The sequence below is a fragment of the Manis javanica genome, chromosome 4, assembly GCF_040802235.1.
Source record: "Manis javanica isolate MJ-LG chromosome 4, MJ_LKY, whole genome shotgun sequence".
Lineage (NCBI taxonomy): Eukaryota > Metazoa > Chordata > Mammalia > Pholidota > Manidae > Manis > Manis javanica.
Genome location: NC_133159.1, coordinates 158,722,221 through 158,744,729, shown reverse-complemented (window position 1 = coordinate 158,744,729; position 22,509 = coordinate 158,722,221). Strand labels below are relative to the sequence as shown.

General features: G+C 42.3%; 1 protein-coding gene and 1 pseudogene across 1 annotated transcript; one reads left to right on the top strand and one right to left on the bottom strand.

The window, feature by feature from the left end:
- The first annotated feature begins 1,720 nt into the window (after window positions 1-1,720).
- On the top strand, window positions 1,721-21,700 carry CWC25 (CWC25 spliceosome associated protein homolog). The gene is made up of 10 exons (XM_017644737.3): window positions 1,721-1,905; window positions 3,973-4,145; window positions 9,501-9,737; window positions 11,787-11,856; window positions 12,570-12,697; window positions 13,346-13,409; window positions 14,017-14,228; window positions 14,598-14,696; window positions 19,161-19,322; window positions 20,266-21,700. Exons 1-10 carry the CDS (start codon window positions 1,888-1,890, stop codon window positions 20,378-20,380), a joined length of 1,278 nt encoding a protein of 425 aa, XP_017500226.3. The 5' UTR covers window positions 1,721-1,887; the 3' UTR covers window positions 20,381-21,700.
- On the bottom strand, window positions 6,669-9,493 carry LOC140849127 (mitochondrial import inner membrane translocase subunit Tim17-A pseudogene; annotated as a pseudogene).
- Window positions 21,701-22,509: the final 809 nt, after the last annotated feature.

Below are 22,509 nucleotides of genomic sequence, written 5' to 3'. Positions count from 1 at the left end.
AAGTAATGACCTACCAGTCATTAAAACAAAACTACAAAAATTAGGATGGTCTGGTCATAGTATATGAATAGATTAATGGAATGGAATAGGGAATCCAGAAACAGACTCAGATACAAATGGGAACATAGTATATGATAAAGGGGTATTTCATACCAGTGGGGGAAATATTAAACTATTCTGGAAAGGCATTGAGACAAATATGTATCCAACTGGAAAGACACTACACAAAACCAAATTTTAAATGGATCAAAGACTTAAATGTAAGTATTTAATATAAAATTATAAAGGGGTAGGAAGTTTTAAAGAGGCTGGAGGGTAAGAATAGTTAGGTCATGAGGGTCTTGATTTGTTAAAAAGTTTGGGCCTTTGAATATGAATTAATCATGGGGAGCTGTTAAAGGTTTTAGAGCGGGAGGTCAATTATAATCAGATTAGTATTTGAGAGAGATCACTCTTACTATAAAGAGAGCATAGATCTGTAAAGGATAAAACTGAAGGTGGAGAAATGACACTTGTACCAGGTGAGGGATAATGGTTCCCTGGAACCGCGCTGGTGATGAATGGTGACGGAGAGGTGGATAGATTGAGAGATATTTAGCAGCATCTTGATTTATTGGATGTTGGAGGTGAGAGAAAGGTCAGGAATGATGCCTAAATGGAGAAGTGGTGGCAATAGGGAAGAAAAGAGTTGAATTGGGAGAGTAGGAAAAAGTGACACAGTGAGTTGAATTTAAGTGCCAGCCAGGTGTCAATAGAAATACCTAAAAACCCTGGAGCTTGAATGATGGATATGACTGGAGATAATTTGGGATTCATCAGCATAACTGATAACTGAAGTCCTGTGAGTGGATGCAATCGCCCAGGGAGTGCACTTAGCGTAAAAAGACCTAGGACAGAACCTAAGAGGCAGGATAATGAAGAAAAAAATGTTCCCTGAGAAGCATCTTGGGGAGAAAAGGAAAATGTGGAGAGGGGTAGGGTGAAGTCAAGTAAAACGTGTTTCAGAGTGGTCCTTTATACCAAAGGCTAGGGAGGTGGTCAAGATGAGAATGAGAAAAATGTGTTGATTTAAATACCAGGATATTACTACTGAAGATCGTCAGAAGAACAGCTGACTGGACGGCTGGGGTGGAGGCATCTTGAAAGACATGGGTGTTTTTTTTTTTTTAAGGATCACTTGAGTATATCTAAAATGCTGATGACAGAAAGCCAATATTGAAGAGAGAAAGGAATTGAGTTTACCAGATGTGAGGGGTGGGACCCAGAGAGGCACCACCAGGCCTTAGGACTTCCCTCGTAAATGAAGGGAAATGGGGAAGCTGACAGATTCTAAAGGTTTGGTGCAGGGAATCCCAAGGACTTTCGGTTGGATGGTTTCTACCTGTTTGGAAAGCCGGGTGTGGGGGGGTGTGCTGGGGGTGGTTCGGGAGGGGGCCCAGGCTCGTCCAGCCGGGCCTTGCGGGGGAGACGCCCACTGGGACGCGGTGGTGCGCTGCCACTGCAGCTGGACGGCGGGGCGAGGCCCAGCATCAGCTGTAACAGGACAGAGGCGCGGCGTTTCAGCACAGCGTTCGCGAAACCAGGGGCCAGCCGAGGAGCCCAGAACGTGACCACACCGCCGCGACATCATGACTCAAGCTCCGTAACTGCGCGCTACGTCACATCCGCACAGCGCGACGGACAGTGCTGGACGTCATGGTCCCGCGACGCTGGCGCGGTAATAGAACGCCCTCCCGGAAGTGGATTCCAGATGGGGCAGTGAAAGTGGCAGCCGGTGGCCTCTGGCGCCCGGTCTGGAGAGGTCAGAGCTGAGCTATTTCTCTTCGTTTCCTCCCAATCCTTCCTGAGTCTTCCAGATCCGCCTTGGGAGGAACTGTCTGCACCATCATGGGGGGAGGCGACCTGGTAAGTGAGTGAGGCCTGGGCGTGGGAGGACTGAGGCCGGAGAGGATCGGGGCTGGGGACGAAAACTGGCAGGGGTGGGAATGGATAAGCGTGACAGCATAGCCTTGCTTTCGCGGGGAGGGAGCCGTAACCCTGGGGAGGGGACGGATTCCTAGGTCCACGGAGAGACGGAGTGGAGACTTGGAAAGGTGTTCGAGGTGTGTCGCCAACGGTTGCAGGTGGTGTTTGTGTGTTTGTTGGCGGGGGCCCTCCCGGCTGGAAATTCTGGGAAGGCCGGGAGGGGAGTTTTTGGAACCGTGGCTAGGAAAGGACGCAGGTATCGAGGACTGGTCACACCGGCTTTGATTTGTATATCTTGTCTTGGGACACATCTCCCTTTCTCAGCTGGGAGTTCAGAGTCATGTCTAGTAAAGGTGGTTTGTGTCCTATTCTCCTCGTCCTTGAGCTATGTCCCGGGGTCCATTTTAAACCTGAAATTATCTTCATGTCCACCTTTCTGACTTCTTAACTGCTACATTCTGATGTGTAATGACAGAGCTTTCTTCTGAATTCATAGCACTTAATATGTTATGTGGCAAGTTATCTTAAACTATATAGTTTATCTGTAGGGAACTAAGACCCCCAAATAGGGCAGACAACCCACAAGAGCGTGGTGCAAGAACAGAAAAATGCTAACCTTTTGAAAGTGTAGCTAATTGAATCAGCAAATAGCCATCTGTTCAGTAGCTGTTAGCGATTAGAATGAGTTCCAAGACCCCATCAAGGTTCATCTAATTTAGTGTATTTTTCAAGTAATTGCAGTTAGGGACAGAAAAACCGTAATCCAGGGTTTCTCAGCTTCAGCACTATTGACATTTTGGGCTGGATAATCCTTTGTAGTGTACGTGTGTGTAGGGGGTTTGGGGTCCTATGCATAATGGTGTGTTTAGCAGCACTCCTGGCCTCTAGCTACTGGATGCCAGTAGCATCCTTCCTCCCTTGTAACAACCAAAAATATCTCCTACATTGCCAAATAGTCCCTGGAGGGCAGAATCACCCATGTTGAAGGAGGGGAGGAGGACCGGTATATCCCCTGAATATCTTCCACATGCCAGGTGCCTTGTATACTGTTTTCTCATTTAGACTTCTTAACTGGTCTCCTCCTCTCCATTCTTAGCCATCTCCAGTCCATCTCCACATGATAGCCAGTTAGGCCTCTCACTTGCACATGACTCTTTAATATTTCCTACTGTGTCAACAGAATAAAATCCAGCCCCTTAACAAGGCTTGTAAGGCCCTTAATCTTGTTACTTCATCCTGAGCCCCTCTCCCCAGTCAGCTTGTATGCCATCTCCAGCCACGCTGCATTGTATGTGCTGTGTTCTTTCTCATCCCTGGGCCTGCGGTTGTGTGTGCTGTTTCCTTTGTTTGGAAATCTACTCTCCCCCATTTCTACATCACTGGCTGATTTATAATCGTCCTTAGATGTCACTTCTACCAGCCTCCCCTGACTGGGAAGCTGAGCCAAAGCAGTGGGTGGCTCATGGGGAGGAGGGAGAGGGGAAGCATTCTTGTGAAGGGAGACCAGAACCAAGGGCAGATTTCTGGGAAGGAAGATTGAAAGAGGTGTTAGGTGGGGTTGCAAACCCTGGAAATTTAAGGCAGGTTAAGTAGACTCAAGGAAAAGAGTTGTGTTCATAAGAATGCATGTCCAGTGCCAAAACTTGAGTCCTGTTGTCTTTCAGAGTCTACACCTTCCTACCTCCCTGCCCATTCCTTCTGTGTAGTCATCACCAACCCTTACTTCAGGCATGACCAATGGAAGTCAGATGCATATGCATATCAAGTTAAAAGGGTTTGAAGGGAATCCAGGAAGGGCCTTTTCTATCCTGAAGCTTTATGTCCTTGCACTAAAACCCCTTGATGTGTGAGAGATCGTTGAGTGTCAGCCTTGTCATTGTGAAAGATACCTTGCTTGTACATGCCTGTCTTGGTGTGAATAGGGCGAGGGTAGGTGAGTTAGGGCCAGTTATACTCACCACCCACCCACTCCCTGCATTGTTTTCTCCCTCCTATCATTCACCCCAGAATCTGAAGAAGAGCTGGCACCCGCAAACCCTCCGCAATGTGGAGAAGGTGTGGAAGGCTGAGCAGAAGCATGAGGCTGAACGGAAGAAGATTGAGGAGCTTCAGCGGGAACTGCGGGAAGAGAGAGCCCGGGAAGAGATGCAACGCTATGCAGAAGATGTTGGGGCTGTCAAGTAAGCGAGATGCTGAGGTGCTGTGGGTCAGTTTGGGCTCCAGTAACTGCAGGACTGGCCTGTGGATGACTCCTCCAGTTGTTGCAGAATAGCTGGTTAGGAGCATGGGTCTTGGAGTCTGCTAGCCTGGGTTCTAAGGTTGGCTTTGCATGGACTAGCCTAGTCGTGTAACTGGGAGCAAGTTTGGGAACCTGGCTTATGTCAGTAGAACCAGGGGAGTCAGAATACCCAATTCCTAAGGTTTCTTGAGGATTAAATGAGATAACACGTAAAGAACTAAGCATAGGCAAGCTCAGGGTAGATGATTGACAAGTCATTGTGACTGAGGATGTCTACCCTGTTTCTCAGCATGTGTGCAGGTCATAGTTCTGCTTTGGTTTGTTTATGTATCGTAGGCTAATGTTGAGGGGCAGTGAGGTTCCATGGAAGTAGGTGAATGGTGTGTCTGTCAGGAAAACCTGTGTAACTATGGATGGTCCCACTCAATTTTGCTCTACTTCAGTTTCCTCTTGTGTAACATAGGATAAGACTAACAGATAATAATTAGCTTACCTGTAGAAGGAGGTAGGAGTAAATGTGTTCTGAGAAAAACAAAAGGCATACAACATGCAATACATTTCTAAATCAGAATTAAATAAAACCTACAGAGAGACTAAAATTGAATAATCTGTACTATCATTCCCCTTGTGCATGTCCTTGTGGGCAGGTCTCCAAGGTAGCCTATGGCGTACTCCCTCCATTGGAAATACATGGCTTTTCCTTAATTTTGTGACAGGAGAATTTGTGACATTCAAGGGTTGTGTATGTGAGGCTCAGTTTCAACTCATGGAAGTAACATTATGGAGCTGAGGCAGGATAACGATCATACTCTCTCAGAATAATGGATTGGAGAGAAGGCCATTCCAATTTAAGTATGAAATTTGGAATGTTTCAAAATAAATGGAGTTTTAGAGTTTTTAAATACAGCACATATGTTGAGGGCATTCATACATAAAATAAGAGTGAAATTTTATGTTTTTTTAGCCATAGACTTAAATTGTTATACTTTATGTAAATTGTATACTTTACATTATAATTTAATGTAAGTAAATAAATTTCACACATTTAAATTAATTACTGGGCAGTTTATAAGTTGAACACACCATTGTTATTTGTGAAGTTTTAGATTTGTGAGCCTTCATTTTAAAGCAGGTGTCAATTTTAGACTGAGTCATAAAGGCTTACTTTCCCACTAACCAAAGATAAAAAGTTATTTTGAAGTTTTTATTCAGCAAAGCATCCATACGCCTGATGTGTCTGAAATTTGGGCTTGGCAGAGTCTAACTAATGAGGTCAGAGTATAGATGAGCAGCTTCAGAGCTGGAAGTTAAATGTTTATCCTGTTGCTGACCCTCACCCCCGCTTGTCTGTTGTGATTGAAAGGAAGTGGTTTTACATTGTTTTGATTTTTGTGCTCCCTTACATATCCTCCAACATTGTAAAACACAAGGGTCAGCACGTAGGTCTTTTCTTTGGTCTTTACTTGCAGATGTATTTAGATGATCAGCTTGTCCATCTGACTGCTTTGCATAGTTCTTTGCACAATGTCATACTTTTAATTTATCCTATAAAATATCAATCAATACTTTTTGCTATCTAACGATTCACTTCTATGGTTCAGATAGTCTTTTCCATGTTTGTGATGCATCTCTCAGAATAAATAAAAACTTTAATACCCCTATTATCCTGGATCTAAATCCTTCTTTGCAGTAGAGTGTTGCTTTAATATTTACTGATAATGTTAGAAAGCTGTGTTTTCTAGATGGTGGTCTATACCAAGGGTTGTTTCTTAACCTTGCACAAGTGTTCTTGGAAGGTGACATATAGATGGGAGTGGTTCCCACTCAAGCAGATTCCCTAAGAATAGTAGGAGGTGTGTGGGGCAAAGACAAATGTATATTTTAAGAGCTCTTGGGTGATTCTGATGGGCAGCCTCAATTAAGAACCTAGTCTGTATCCTAGCAGCAACAATAATCTATAATTTTTTTCTTACCTGGCTTTTACCCTAAGTAGTTTCTCATCTAAACACTCAGAGTAACAGAGATGGTAGTTACTAGCTCCATTTTAGACATGAAGGTATGGAACTGCACGGAAGTAACTTGTATGATTACCCAGTTGGTTAGTGGTGGAACCAGGCCAACCCCTGTGGCCCTGGGTCTTAGCTATACAACATACTTAGCCTTACTAGAAGGCCTGAGTAGGACTGGTATCAGTTGAGTCTTTTTAAGACTAGCTAGAGCCATGCAAATACTACTTCATAGAAGTACTGTCTGTGTCTTTGATGTCCTTTCTTCTGTATTTGACTTAGGGGCCCTTCCCCAGAAATGTTTTGCTCCTTTGCCTGCAGGTTCCTGGTTCTCCTACCAATTCATATCATGTCTTCTCTTTCCTTCACTTATTTATTTAGCTTCTTTCTCTTATTTCATGACTGCCCATGCTCCTCAAGACCTCCGCTTCCACTCATTTTCTCTCTCTTAGGGCCCCTCCATTCCTCAAGCATCAGTCGTCTACTTCATGCTGGTGGCTCCAGATTGTCCCACACAAACTACTGTGTCTCTGTATGTGCAGCTGCCTACCACACAGTTCTTCTTTGAGGCCCCGGAGTCACCTCAACACACGCTCAGCTCTCACCAGCCCCATCTGGAAATTTGTTGACCTGTGTGCCTCATCCAGTAACCTATGACCAACCAGTTGCCTGGATATTTTTCATCCTTCCAGCCTCACTCTTCTGTCTGGCATATAGGAAGTATGCTCAGTAAATGTTCACAAATGAATAAATAAATATTGCCCACTTCCTCATCCCTATTAGTGCCAGGCATGCATCAGCCTGATCTCCTGATCTCTCCAGTCATCTTTGACACGTCCTTTTAAAGGCCCCCCTACCCAGTCACTAAGACCTGCTTTCCTTTCCAGAAGTACTGCCTATTTCAAGATCCATTGCCCATGAAATGCCAAACATTGAACACGTGACCATGAGGCAACTGTATAGGATTCACAGGTGAATAAACTGTGGCTCCAGCTGTGTAGGGATTGAAGAAAACCTGGTGGGAGAGACAAACGTACATAGATAATAAGAAGACCACCTAGTGTTTATTTAGCACTTAGTTTGTGCCGTGCATTTTTCTGAGTGCCTTAAAAATCCACTGACTTATTTAATCCCCAACAACCCTGTGAGGTATGTACTGTTTTATCCCCATTTTACAGGTGAGGACACCAAGGCTCAGAGAAGTTGCTTGGCTTTAGAGCTGAGATTCAAATCTATGTTGCCTGACTCCAGAGCTAGTGCTCATAACCAATATGTTATACTGCCTCTCAGGAAAATGAGCTTCCTGGAATATTCTAGTCACCATTGATCTTCCTGCTTAGACCTTATGATCTGATATAGTCTACATTTCACAACCAATTCTTTTTTTCCTCCTACAGGAGTTTTTTTGAATAACAGAACAAACAAAATCAGGCAGCAAAGTCCCAAAGGAAATAATGATCTTGTTTCAATGTTATTTTCCCTTTGGTCTGTCATCTTCTAAGCACTTACATTTTCTTTTAATGCTATTGGACATTTATCTTGATCACAAATACAATCCAAGTATGGATAAATAAATATTTTGTCTTTTCACACCTTACCCCCCACCCCCCATGTTCCTTTAAATGGAGAGAAGTGCTAAATGGCTCTTCATAGCCTATTTGGCCATAGTTTCCTGTGGTTTAAAAACAGACTTTATCTTGTTCTTCCAAAATACTTCTTGAACTACTACTCATTCTGTTAAAAGAAATCCTGGGAAAGAAGCCCTATTGGTATTGTCCATAGTTTCCAAAAGGTGAGGGTGGTAACTGGGTTGAAGATAACCGGGAGGTGTCGTCAGCAAATCAAGGACCACTGGGCAACAGCATTAAGACAAATGTTTTGTCAGCCAGATACCAGCTCCTCTGCTTAAACCTAGGAGAATGCCACCCATTATAGCTCACCCAGCAACCATGGCCACTGGTCTGTTTCCTGCTGCTAGTATGGCTCCTGCTAAGGCAGCACTTGTGATGGGAATCCAGAGATCTTCTTTCCCTTTAACTTGAACCATACTGTAGTCAGTCATGGAAAACACACCTTCGTGTACTGCAAAGCTACGTCCCCACTATGGAGGCCTCATTATATTTGCTATAAAGCTCCCTTGTCTCTGGTTTACTCCCACTGAAGAATGTTGAAAACCTTTAATTGCTTGAGAGACACCACTTCCTATGGTACCCATCATACAAGCCCCGCCACAGTCTTCTACAGTTTTCCAGGGCATGGCTCTTGCCCACACTCTCCATCTGGACTCCAGTGGCATGAATGAGGCCAGGCAAGCTGGGTAGAGCCTGACCCAAGTGATCTACAATCAGTTCTTAAGTATAGGCTATAGTGTTTCTCAGTCTAATTTTTTTAATAGGAAAAAAAAAACCCCTAGAGGGTTCTGACCCTCCATTACTGGTTTAAATTATTCTCATTAAAAATATCCAAAGATGTAACTAGGAAGACTCTTTATGCTCATAGTTACATAATTTTAAGCAGAAATAAATATACAGAGTAAGCAAAAAAAGTCATATTCAAAAAGCATTGAATTTAATGTTATAGATAATAAATACTGTTTTGATGAAAGTACACTTGGCTGCTGTCAGTATGCGTGTGGTATTGGCTGCTTCAACATTATAGACTCAGCGTGCCTTTATTGTCTGTTGTGTCGAGGTTTGATTTTCCTACTACTTTTCTCTCAGAACCTCAGGGAAATATTGGTTTGGCATGATGCTGTGACATAATTTAGCCTCCCCTGTTTTGGCTTGAAAGCATAATTATTATATTATCTCTGGTCTTTTTTCATTATCTTCTCAAATGTAGTGTTACTGCTTGTGCCAGTGTGACAGTAAGCACCAAAACACACAACACAACTGCCTATGTGGTCACTGGTATTGTTCTTGGTAATGATGATCCAAAATACACTTGCTGTTTTGGATCATCCTTGAAATAAAAGCATAATAGAAAGACTTTGCAAAGGACCCTTGAGGAACTCTGAGTAAAAATCCATGCCCCAGGTTGAGGAACACTGGTTTTCCTCATGAATTGCTTTAGGTGTATGGAAATGATCTCTCCACTAAATGGTAAGCTCCATGCTGGCAAACACTGTTTCTTTCCAGGTGCCATGTGGAGTAACATGTTTAGCCCATGGTAGTGCCTGTGGAATGAGTCTTGCTCTGATCAGCTCTGGTAATGTATCCTCATGTTCAGGTTTTGTGTGTAGGTTTATAGACGTCTACATTTTCTTTGTATTTTTGTTTCCCTTGAATTAGGAAAAAAGAAGAAAAACTGGACTGGATGTACCAGGGTCCTGGTGGGATGGTGAACCGTGATGAGTACTTGCTGGGACGCCCCATTGACAAGTACGTTTTTGAGAAGATGGAGGAGAAGGAGGCAGGCTGTTCTTCTGAGACAGGACTCCTCCCAGGCTCCATCTTTGCCCCGTCAGGTGCGAATTCCCTTCTTGACATGGCCAGCAAAATTCGGGAGGACCCACTCTTCATCATCAGGTACTGATGAGGGGCTGGGAAGGGGCTCTTGTTAGTTTTTCTCAGTCCAATCCTTTCAGTGCTTAGCAGAGATATTAAATAGCCTCATGCTTCACAGTTGATTTCCTCTTGGCTTTTGTCTGCCATATAAAAGAATTTATCTCCATTTGGGCTTCCTGATGTCCGGAAGAAGGCTCCATTAAAGGTGCCTGGTCCAGGTGTTATGGAAAGAGTTTGGCAAATGGACCAGACCAGATTGAGCCACATTTATTCATTCATCTTTGGCCTTTAAGCAAAAACCAGGAGGTAGAAACAAGGTGAAAAAGGCTGGCAGCTTTTTGGAAATTTGGGGATATGTGTAGAGTTGGTCAGGTGGATGGATAAGCCTTCTCTCCTCCCCCCACTTTTTTTTGTGGCAGAACCCTTTAAAAAGAAACTTTAGAATCTTACTTGAAACCTACTATCTAACAGTTCAAAGTAGAGCTGCATTTTGGGTGCTGAATGAGATCATGCTGTGCATATTATTATTTTATTTTGGCTTTGCATTCTTTTATTTCAAGTGTGTAAGGTTGAACATTGAAAATGTTATTTATATTCTTTTAAACATTCAGTTATTTATATATTAAAGGTATTGCCTACTGTATGTACAGATATTATATATTATGTGCAAACATTTTCTCCCATTTTGTTAGCTTCTGAATTAATTATGGCAAATATACATAACATAAAATTTACCATCTTAACCATTTTTAAGTGTACAGGTACATTCACATTGTTGCACAGCCATCACCACCATCTGTCTCTAGAACTTCTTCATCATCCCAAACTGAAACCCTACACCCAATAAACAAGAACTCCCCGTTCCTCCCTTCCCCCCCAGCCCCTGGCAACCATCGTTCTACTTTCTGTCTCTATGAATTTAGCTACTCTAATTACTGCATGTAAGTGGAGTCATTCGGTGATTGTCTTTTTGTGACTGGCTTATTTCACTCAGCATGGTGTCTTCAAAGTTCATCCCTGTTTTGTAGCATGGGTCAGAATTTCCTTCTTTTTAAAAAAATTGTGGTGAAATACACATAAAATTTACTGTCTTAATCATTTTAAGAATACAGTTCAGTAGTGTTAAGTGTATCCACACTGTTGTACAACCAATCTCCAGAAGCTTTTTATCTTGTGAAACTGGATAATATTTCATTGCATACATTTTGTTTATCCATTCATCTGTCGAAGGACATGTGGGTTACTTCCACCTTTTTGGCTATTGTGAATAATGCTGCTGTGAACATTGGTGTACAAATATTGTGCTTACTATTTTGTAAAACTCTTTTTCGCCTAATCATATATATGGAACATACTCTGTGTTGCTAATAACTATGCTTCTGTCACATAATTTTTTATGTCCATATTGTATGGATATACTATAACTTATTAATACTCTTGTTGAGTTCCTAGCTTGTTTCCAAATTTTCAGTTATAATGCGAACAACTTTGTAGTGACCCTCCTTGATTATATCCTTAGACTAGCAAATTCTTGAGGAAGAATTTATAAGATTAAAGAGTATGTGTAGGCTGTGATAAGTGTTGCCAAATTGTCCTCCAGGAAGATGACCAGTTTATCCTCTTATGAACAATATATGAGAGTAAGACTTTGTGACAGAGGAATTTCATTCTCTTTATTTCCAAGGCAGTTACCATACTAAACAGTGAAGGCAGTATTGAAATGTTTCACCCAATTGATACACAGCAACCATTTGATACACAGGATGACACCATTTACTTTACCAGTTGGGAAGCCCTGAGCATGAACCCTAATAAGAAACAGACCAAATTCACTGTCTTGCATTGCAGGGAACCAGTATGTACTTGCCCCACAACATTCAATATTCAGTCCCTTCTGCAGGTTTGCTGTATTTCTGGTGTCTACACCATCACTTAGATTTCAACTTAGGGCCTGTCCGCATGCATTTGGAAAAAAATTGCTACATAGAATTGTAGAAAGTAGAGGGAATGGCTTATTCTCCTTTCCAAAAGAAATAGTCATGATTTTTATCATTTCTTCTTTTTCTTTAGAAAGAAGGAAGAGGAGAAAAAAAGAGAAGTATTAAATAATCCTGTGAAAATGAAGAAAATCAAAGAACTGGTAAGTTAGTGCATCAAATAAGCACCAAGAGTATCTTTTCTCTACTTAACATGAGAACTACTCTCCATTTACTCTTACTTTATGAGGAGGAAAACAGAATGGCTTTTAAAATTAATGTCTTTTAGAGCCCTTCTTCTGGTGATTTATGCAGTCTTAATTTATCGAGCTTAATAATTTGCTTGATTTCCTCTTCTATGTCTTTGGTTGGAAAAGCACCATGAGATGCCATGTTTTCAGAAAGAGGGCCATAGGATACACCTGTGGGAAGCGTGGTCACGCAGAGTGTTCAGGAGACTAGGTGATACCAAGCCTCCAGGGCCCATTTATCATTCACATGATATATTGTGTGATTGTTCCTTGGCTTAGTTGGTAAGGAAAACTTAAAGATTAGTCTTGCAGTCCCCAATTGCTTTCAGTGCAGTTAGAGTTCTTTTGATAGAATATAAATTCCTAGACAGTAGTTCTGAGGAACTGTTTAAATACACAAATTCCAGATTCACTCTCCAGAGATTCTGTTGAGTAGTCTAGAGGAGTTTGTGCATAGTCAGGGTTAAGAACCTCCCCATTTGTTGACAGGGAAACACTGATAATGTCCTGGACTTCTGTAGACCCAGAGGCCTGGCATCAGGGAGTTTGTCCATGACCCAGTCCCTTCAGAGGGACTGACAGGGGACTCAGTAATCTTACATGGTTATGTTCTGGACATTTTCTAGTTGCAAATGAGTCTGGAAAAAAAGGAGAAGAAGAAAAAGAAGGAGAAGAAAAAGAAGCACAAGAAACATAAGCACAGAAGCTCAAGTAGTGATCGTTGCAGCAGTGAGAATGAGCGCAGCCGGGGGAGGTGAGCGACTGGATGAGGGCCGCCCTCATCATTGGTTCATTCACACATTCCTTCCAGATCTAACTGAACACTTGCTCTGTGCTGGAAACTGGCTTTTAAGTGGTGAACACTTGTTCATGGGCCCTGTGCCCACAGACCTTGCCATCCAGTGCTAGAGTTCCTTGGAGATCTTGGCATGACTCCCTAACAGAGCTGACTAACCTTGTGGGTCTTAGGTCAGACATCCTGGATATGACTTTCATCTCAGCTTATGATTTCCCAAGACTGAAGTGGGTCTTATGTAGGCTTTTTCTTTTCAAATGCGTTAATGGGCCCATATGGGCCCCGTCTGTGTGTCTTCTCTGTGGGGGCAGTCAGCATTGTCACTGCTGAGTCACTGTTAGTCCCTGGAATAGCAGCATGAGGTGAAAGGAGAATGTGTTTGGGGGTTGGGGCAGAAAAGCTAGACTACTGCTTTTCACAGGAATAGCATGACTATGTTGATACATCTTTTAGCAAAGCCAGTCACAATAGAGAGACACGCTCCCAAGTAGGAGCTGCAGGGTGGGAAAGGTCACGATTAAAGCAGGAAGCATGTTTCAGCACCAGAGATTTAAACTGGACCTTAAGCCATTTTCCTTTTCATGAGTGTGTGTTTTAATCTCTCAGATTTCAAAAGAAGGTGGCAAATTCTTCCTCTGTTTTGTCTAAGGTTCCTGGATATGGCTTACAGGTAAGGATGTGGGTTTCTCAAAGGGAATGACTCTGGGACCATGGAATGAGCCCACTTGATAGCCTTTTTGAATATAGAGCATTTTTAGCAGCTAATTGTACTTCATGTGGGAAGAGGGAGTTTGGACAGCCAGACTGGAGCTGCTAGGAATAGGCGCAGACCTTATCCCTGAGCCTCTGATTGTGGCTGAGGGCCCTCTGAGCAGAGAGGTTAAACTGCCAGTGCGCATCTAGGCATCTGCCCATCCCTCTGCAGACAACTCATGTGACATGCATATGTTTTAAGTATACAGGTTGATGACTTCTGACAAATGTACATCCCTCTGGTTCCTGTTTCCCCTCAGCATGTTTAACTTTAGGTCCTATCCTCCAGACTCTGCCTCACACTCCTCCTTATGCTGTAGTGAAGAACCATGCCAGTTTAGGTAGTAGGGTGGGTACATTCTTTTAGGGGATTCTGAAAATACCTTTCCTAAGTTTGTATGGCTCTGTGGAATGGGGCTCCTTACAGAACCACAGTGCTCATTCATTTCCTTGTTTCACTTCATTTTCTTTGAGTTACTGGATTTTCCTATAAACAGCTTTTCTTCCTCTCTTTGATGATACAGATCAGGGACTCCCACCATAGCCACAGATTGCAGGGTCCTCTGATGGCTGAGCAAAAGGGAGTGCATGGACTGAAGAATTACTCCAGGTCCAGAAGCTCCTCCCACTCACCTCCCAGACATGCCAGCAAGAAGAGCACCAGAGAATCAGGGTCCCGGGACAGGAGGTCTCGCTCCCCAGGCAGAAGGTCACGGTCCCCAAGGCCAAGCAAACTGTGAGTGTGGTAATTCACTGGGAAATAACCTGCAAATGTGGGGGCCTGGTCAAGCAAATACTTGCTTTTGGTGATGTCTATTCATTTGATTTTTCGAAACGTCTTTGCTGTGTTTTTCTGTTCTATCATTTTGTTCCTTACCACAATGTAAAGCTATGTATTTATATATGGGGAATCTCTGGAGTGGGTTTAATATCAAATCTTATATACCTTTATGACTTTGCTTTTCTTCCACTTCTGTCCACTCTTCTTTTCAACTTGGATTATAACTCTTTAAGAATGTTAGCTTTACTTCCATTGTTTGAGGGACTGGATAAAAGACCCTGTATTGAAAAGGCTTTTCTCCTCTCTGCCTTCTGTCTGTTCCAGGCACAACTCTAAGGTAAACAGGAGAGAGAGAGGCCGAACTAAGAGCCCATCACCTCGAAAAGAGGTCTACCAAAGGCGGCATGCACCTGGGTACACCAGGTGAGTCGAGAGCCCACGAGAACTTCAGACTGTGGGCCTGACTCTGGGAATGGCTCAAACCAGGGCAAGTGAATAATCTACATTACCTTTCTGCCAAACCAGCTTTTATTCTTCTTGTCAACTTCTAACAGTCTGCCTGCCTCCCTGCTCTGGGAAGCACATGGAAAGGGCAAAGTAAAGAGCTTTGACTTAATGAATAATGATAAAGTGACTGTCTCTCAACATCTATAAACATATTAATTTTCATAGAGATTTCCACAAAGAAGTTTTTCTTGAGAGAGTGTTCCTTTCTTGAGGTGTTAGGTAAATGAGAAGCAGGGTGTTCTCCTTCAGGGCAGGCACCCTAAGGTGGACTCTGTGTTTGAGCTGGATGTGGAGTGGGTCAGACAGAACAGGGTGTGCAGCTGTGGGACCTGACAGGAGTTGGCTGTGCCTAGGAAAGGCTATTCCTATGGGTATTGGTTGCTTTTAGTAGAAGTTTAGATGAGATGGACAACTTTTGTGAGCTTGCTTCTACGCCTAAACAAATTGGCTGCACATTAGAATTACCTGGGAAGCTTTAAAAAAAAAAATCTCATTGCCCAGCAACACCCCATCCCTATTACATCATACTTTCTGGGAGTGGGCTCAGAAATTTATGTTTTTAAAGCTCCCTTGTGGTTCAAACACAGCCAATGTTGAAAACCACCGAGAGTTTACAGCGACCTCTTTCGTTGTTAGAGAGGCACACTGAGTTCCCTTTTAACTCTTAATTGTCTGATTCCCTAAGTTTCCAAGGAACAGAAACTTTCTAAAAAGGTTTAATTCCCGCCCCCCCCCCCACTTCTGGTATGACTTTATTTCTAAATAATCCTATGGTAAGTCTGACTTTTTTTTTTTTTTGAGAGGGCATCTCTCATATTTATTGATCAAATGGTTGTTAACAACAATAAAATTCTGTATAAGGGACTCAATGCACAATCATTAATCAACCCCAAGCCGAATTTTCAACAGTCTCCAATCTTCTGAAGCATAACGAACAAGTTCTTACATGGTGAACAGTGCAAGGGCAGTCATATGACAGAAACTTTCGGTTTTGATCACACATCATGAACTATAAACAATTAAGTCAGATATTCGTTTGATTTTTATACTTGATTTATATGTGAATCCCACATTTCTCCATTATTATTATTATTATTATTTTTAATAAAATGCTGAAGTGGTAGGTAGATGCAAGATAAAGGTAGAAAACATAATTTAGTGCTGTAAGAGGACAAATGTAGATGCTCAGATCTGTGCCTATAGACTAAGTATTAATCCAAGCTAGACAAGGGCAACAAAACATCCACGGATGCAGAAGATTTCTCTCAAAACAGGGGGGGTGAGGTTCTAAGCTTCACCTCTGTTGATCCCCAATTTCTCACCTGATGGCCCCCCTGCGACTGTGCCTGTCTTAAGTTGTTCCTCCCTTGAGGAATCTTACCCGTCTCTGGCTAACCAGTCATCTTCCGGGGCCATACAGGGAAATGTAAAGTTGGTAAGTGAGAGAGAAGCAATATTCTTTGAAAAGGTTAGCTTTTTACTTCTTTGTAGATTTATGCCCTGTGGCTTCTATGCCCAGCATTTGTCTTGAGGTATCTTTACCACTTCGAAGAATTATGATACTTGGTAATTTTTGATATGAGGCACGAATTCTACTAAAGGGTTGTAATTAGGAAGGAAGAAGAAAAGCTATAGAAGTAGCAGAAGGAAGAAAACATGGGAAGATTGATTATTTCTTTGACATATCTTCTTGTAGAGTAACATAAGCATGTATAGGTTTTAACAAACTACTAATTAAATTGCATACACACATTAACATAATAGGAATACAGCTATATAACAAAAGCAGACCTACAATTACCAGCCATATCCAGTGAAACCAAGAAAACCAGTTAGGAACCCTAGGCATTTATCAATGATATGATGGATATTGTCTAACTGAATTTGAATAGTTTGAGAAAAATCAGACAAATTAAAACAACATATTCCTGGGAACTGTTCACATCCCGTATGTTCTTTTAACAGTAGATAGTAAAAGGTTTAATTTTTACTGACAACTTTCCAAAATACGTCATATATTTCCCTGCCTTCCCAGAGTATATTATGCTCCGTCTCAAACCCTTCCCCTTTGGTAACTACTAATTCCTTCTCAGTGTTCGTAGGTTGGAGTTATTTTTCTTACACTAATTAATAATTATTATGGAGGCATCATTTCTTAAATTGTTTTGAGCAAATAATACATACACATATTTTCAAAAATAAAAAAATACTAAAAGTCTTACAGCAAAAACCACCAGTTCCTTGCCCTGTCTGACCTCATCTCTCGTCATGCTGCCCGTGACAACCACTTTCAGCTCTTTGAGCCATTTCTTTTGGTAACTACCTAGTTCTAAAATTATGCTTATGTTGCTGTCTTGTAATTAATCAATTTTAGACACTAGATATTTTCTTTCTGTTAGAATAATGAGGTCTTAGAGTAATGAGCTTATATGTTCCCAGTTCCATGTTTCTTCTCTCCCCAATCTTTCCATTATGGTTATATCACCATTTCTGCCTTAATCAGTATGTGGCTTCATGTTACTATGTTTTATAAATATTGATCACTGATACTTTTCATTGCCAAGCACAATACTGAGGTTACATTTGTCTTATATGATTTTTACATTTTCTCTAGGGTCAGTACTTGCCTTGTTCAATGTCCCATGACTTTCAGTTCCTGGAAATTTTTTTGTATTATTTCTCTGTTACTTTGTTCTTCCTAATTTCTAAGAGCTCTTTTATGTTCTGATTGTTCTTTTTAAAATGCCTCCCATTTCTCATTTTAATAATTTAATTTCTTTCCTTTGTTTTCTCTCAGTGAGATTTTTTGTTGTAAAATTTTTAGAAGTTTTTTTGTGCTTTATCTTCTTTAAGTTCCCTTTTCCTTTTGCTTTGTTCTTTCATGTCAGAGGCTTTCCTGAAATGTTTGGTAATATTTCACTGCCTATTTGTTTTGAAGAGTAAGGCTTTAAAAAGCTGAAATCACTGTATTATATTTGGGCAGGGCTTGTTTACTTGGAGGAGATTGGGTTTAAATGGTTTTTAGCTGGGGACACTCTGATATCAGGATCTCTGGTCCTTTTGTCAGGGACCATTAAATATCTCCAGAGAAAAAACCCTCTGGTTGCCTGACCAATGGCTCTAAGGCTGACTTGGTGGTGTTGTGGGAGACAGCACAGATCCCAGCAGGGTCTGGGATTCTCAGTGTTGAGTATGTGGACATCCATTTCATGCTTGTTTGCCTTGGTGTTTCTGCCAGATTCCTCTGCTGTGCCTGATGCCTCTGAATCTTCTGATCTCCTGTCTGGTGTTGCTCTCTAGAAACTACCAGATGGTCTCTTCTCTGGAGATCTCTTATAGATTTGGGAAAACAGTCACTAGTTTCCCCAAGTTAGGCATGAGGACCCAGGAGTGTCTTCAGTGCCTCTTACACAGACTTTAAATTAGTCCCATCATTTGTGGCCTTTATGCCTCCCTGCCATCCTCCGAAGTCCTCGGTGCCTAGGTCTCTGAGCCTTTCTGGGATTTTGCTTCTGATTAGTATCAGGCACTTAGGATTCGGTTTCCTCTGATCTGTTAAAATAGTTACCACTCCTTCACCCAGTTCTATCTTGCAACAATTTGTTGACAACTCTTTTGTTCTTTCCCATTCTCTATGTAGTTTTATATGTTTTATTTAGTGAGGTTTTTGAAGGGGAGTGTTGTCATTTCACTATAGATAACCAAATGTCAAGCTTTAGTATTTTAAGTTTGTTTCTCAAAATTGGTCTCCCACTCCCTTAGGGGACTCTCGACAATTATTTTTCCTTTTAAAGGGGGAATCGTACATCACCCATTTGAGAAGCAATGAATTTAAATGTCTGACCTTGTTAAACAGTGATTGAGCTGGTTCATCACCTCCTCTTTTTGCTCTAATTTCATTTGCAGTGAGTGCCAGGAAAGAAGACCTTTCTATTATTTTCTGAGATTAAGCTGAATTCTCAGGCATCTAGCTTCTAGCTTAGTCCTAAAGTGGTATACTCATGGGCAATGTCCTTTAATTTCTAAGCATCTCCAGTGGGTAGATCATAGATGTCAGCAGTCACGTGGATAACAATCCTCTGTTCTTTTAAGTTTTTCAGCAAACAATTGGAATATTTTATATTGAATGTTTCAGTATAATCACTCCAGAGGTTGTTGAATGAGAGTATGGAACCCTTCACTAAAAGTCTTTGAAATTTGAATAAAACCACCTAAAATGTTAGAAAGGATGGCAACTCATGGTGGGCTTGGCTCTGGGTTGGGCATTTCCTTTGAAGGAGAGCAGTGAGGTGGAGAACCTAATTCGTGTTTTTCTTGTAGTGTTTCTATTATTTGCTGGGAGAGAACTAAATCTCATTGGGTGGTTTTTGTGTTCAACAGAAAGCTCTCATTGGAGGAACTAGAGCGAAAACGGCAAGAGATGATGGAAAATGCTAAGTGGCGGGAGGAGGAAAGGATGAACATTCTCAAGAGGCATGCTAAGGATGATGAACGGGAGCAGAGGCTGGAGAGACTGGACTCCCGGGATGGGAAGTTTATTCAGTGAGTGCATCTTCTTCCTCCCTAATGGTTTGTATAGTGATGGTCCCAAGGAGGCAGTGAGGCAGCTGCTTCCTGCATTGTGTTCTCATGTGTCTGTGCAGAGAGAACACAGAGCTCAGTCTCCAGGCCACCTTTGTTACTACTCCCAGTTGCTGGCCAGACAGTAGGATGTTACTGATTTGAGGGGAGAAGCAAATTGGTATTTTCATTGACTCTTCCTTTTAAATAAGAATTCCTGGGTCAGTGATTGTTTATAGTTCATAATGCGTGATCAAAACCGAAAGTTTCTGTGATGACTGCCCTTGTACTGTTCACCATGTAAGAACTTACTCACTATGTAAGAATTTGTTCACCATGTAAGAACTTGTTCGTTATGCTTCAGAAGATTGGAGACTGACGAAAATTAGGCTTGGGGTGGATTAATGATTGTGCACTGAGCATTGACTCCCCTATACAGAATTTTATTGTTGTTAACAACCATTTGATCAATAAATATGAGAGATGCCCTCTCAAGAAAAAAAAAAAAAGAATTCCTGGGTCAGGAAGCCTTTTTGCAGTGAGGCTTTAACTTATTTTCGAGAACAGATAAATTTTCCCTTATGGATACTGGTTTAAAAAATTGAGTTCCAGATGGAGTCGCACAAGTTATCTATGTGGGCTTAAAAGTACTTGTGTTTCCAGAGAACACAAGTAGTGATTCTACAGCATCTTACTACGCTGATGGACAGTGACTGTAATGGGGTTTGTGGGGGGGACTTGGTGATGGGGCAAGTCTAGTAAACATAATGTTCCTTATATAATTGTAGATTCATGATACCAAAAAAAAAAAGTACTTGTGTTTCTACATCCGCTATAGCTAGCAACCTGTTTCTTCTAATTCTGCCATATAGTTGACCAGTTGACAAATGTTTGTTATTTATAACTGCCTGTCTTCTCTTCTTAGCCGTATGAAGCTAGAGAGTACATCGACCTCGTCCCTGGAGGATCGGGTGAAGCGGAATATCTACTCTCTACAGAGAACTTCTGTAGCTCTGGAGAAGAACTTTATGAAAAGATGAAACCATCCCCTCTCTTGCTGGCTTTCCTGAATTTTTTGGGGAGGCTACTGATCCCTTAAAAATTCTCTTTATAAGAGTTCAAGTAATTTCTTCCACAGATGTCAAACCACCACTGTTCAAAGTGACTCTTCAGCAGTTCCTGAAACAGCTCACTTACTTTGAGAACCAGTGTGACTTGCTTTGTGGGACTCTCAGTAACTTTTGCTGGATACAGAGTGGGTTCTAATTATGTTTTTAATGGGTGGGCCCTGGCCCATCTAGGTGTGAGTGCTCATCCTGCTATGGAAGGCTGCTCCCTGTGGTCTTCGTACTCCCAATGGGACCAGACCTATTCTAGTCTCAGGATAGACCGGACTTTCAGAAACTTCTCTCTTCAGTCACCCAGATAGATTGTGCTTAGTGGGATAAATGCACAACATTTGCTTGATTTAGTAGATAATGTGACAGAAGGATGTCAGCATAGGGCAGAACCAAGGGAGTGACAAAGAATGTAGAAGGTAAAACAATACAAAAAAGCCCTAAATGAACTGTTGAACTATTTGGACTATCTTCTGAACTGTAAAAGTGTAGTGTGTATATGTACAAATGTATAATTTTACTTGTTTTTTAAAGGAAGTTAGCCTTGTGACAATATCCTTTTTGGTAAGTGACTTTCTTGTGTAATGGAACCATATTCTATCATGTTGAGTAGTGATGCAGTAAGACATGTCAGCTTTTTTTTCCTCTGGGAATCCAGTTGGTTTCATAGGAGTCTGGGTTTATTGATCGCATCTAGCATATCTGTCCTTTTACACTGCTTAGGACTTAGATGTGGGCAGTGCAGTGAAGTCAGATGATTTTAGGAGTTAGGACCAAATTGCCAGTATGCTCCCTGGCTCCTAAAAGAGAATAAAATGGAAGCTGTTTATTTCATGGCTTCCATTTTATCGTGTAATAATCCTTATACATTCTAGATTTTCGGGAGTTGTTTGCTACTATTTTTTAGTCAGGTATTAAAAAAAAAATTGGGACCAATCTTCTGTCTTCACTCTTTTCTCTATTCTTTCTCCAGAAGCCCTCATTAGACCCACACATTAGCTGGGCTAGTTCCTTGTTCTGCTCATCCCTAAATCTGCCTAAAATGAATCTCGATTTATATGTTTGAGCACTTATGGATGCCAGGCACTGTAATGCTTGAAACCCAGTCCTTTTCCCAGAGAGAAAGTAACATACACTGTTACTTATTTAATCACTTCATCCTGCTTCCCTATGCTAGAGTTAATTGTCTCTTATTTTATTACTTGATAATAAAGGCTACATTTATTTTTGTAACTGTTTAAAGAGCGACCATGTGCTGAGTACCAAACATACGAATTCCCATACAAAACAATATTGATGATAATGTATGTCGAATATATGCAGATCCTTCGTCTGACTGGAATTACGTAACAGCGTGGGCAGTTTACTCAGAGATTTCACGAAGTGAGCCAGAGAGTAAGACGAGGATGATTCTCTGCTGTAGGATGGATATTGTAAGGCGCCAGCAGTCTCTTCACTCGACCCTTTGGCGGGAGGAGGCCGGGCGGCAGGTGGGTGGGTGCGGAACTCATTCATAAAACCCAGGGCTCCCAGCCTGCTTCTCTCATTGGCCCTGGGGGGAAGGGGCGTGTCCCGCGGGGAGGGGGCATCGCGCCCTAGGCCCGGGGAGTGGGAAGATCCACGCTTGGGTGGAGCGAGGGGGCGTTCCTTGGTTTTCGCGGCAGGACTTCCTTTTCCCCTTGCTGTGTCCCTTCTGTCTCCCCCGGGGTGAGGATGGTACATCCCACCCTCCTCGCATTCCCGCCCCTCCTCCCCTCCGGAGCTGTGGCACCGCCGCCATCTTGGCACGTCAGGTTGCGGGAAAGGGCCAAACCCTGGCTTTGGGGGCCCGGACAGGGAGACCCTCCTGCTGTAGACAGCGAAACCTACCCGGCGCTCTTCCACTCTCTGCTTAGCAGCGGGGCTTTGAGACGTGCGGAGGCCGGCCCGGTTCCTGTCAGGCCCGGGGAGAAGGAGCGGGCGGGGCGGCCGCTGCCTCCCCGGGACGGACGCTACCACCCGGGAGGGAGGAGAGGGACTGGTGACGGCCGGACCGTGGCACCGCCCGGGGG

Bases quoted from the DNA above. Each gene is read 5' to 3' on its own strand.
- CWC25 (XM_017644737.3), top strand. The intron at 12,698-13,345 runs GTGAGCGACTGG...TTAATCTCTCAG, and splicing joins AATGAGCGCAGCCGGGGGAG to ATTTCAAAAGAAGGTGGCAA. The intron at 19,323-20,265 runs GTGAGTGCATCT...TTCTCTTCTTAG, and splicing joins CGGGATGGGAAGTTTATTCA to CCGTATGAAGCTAGAGAGTA.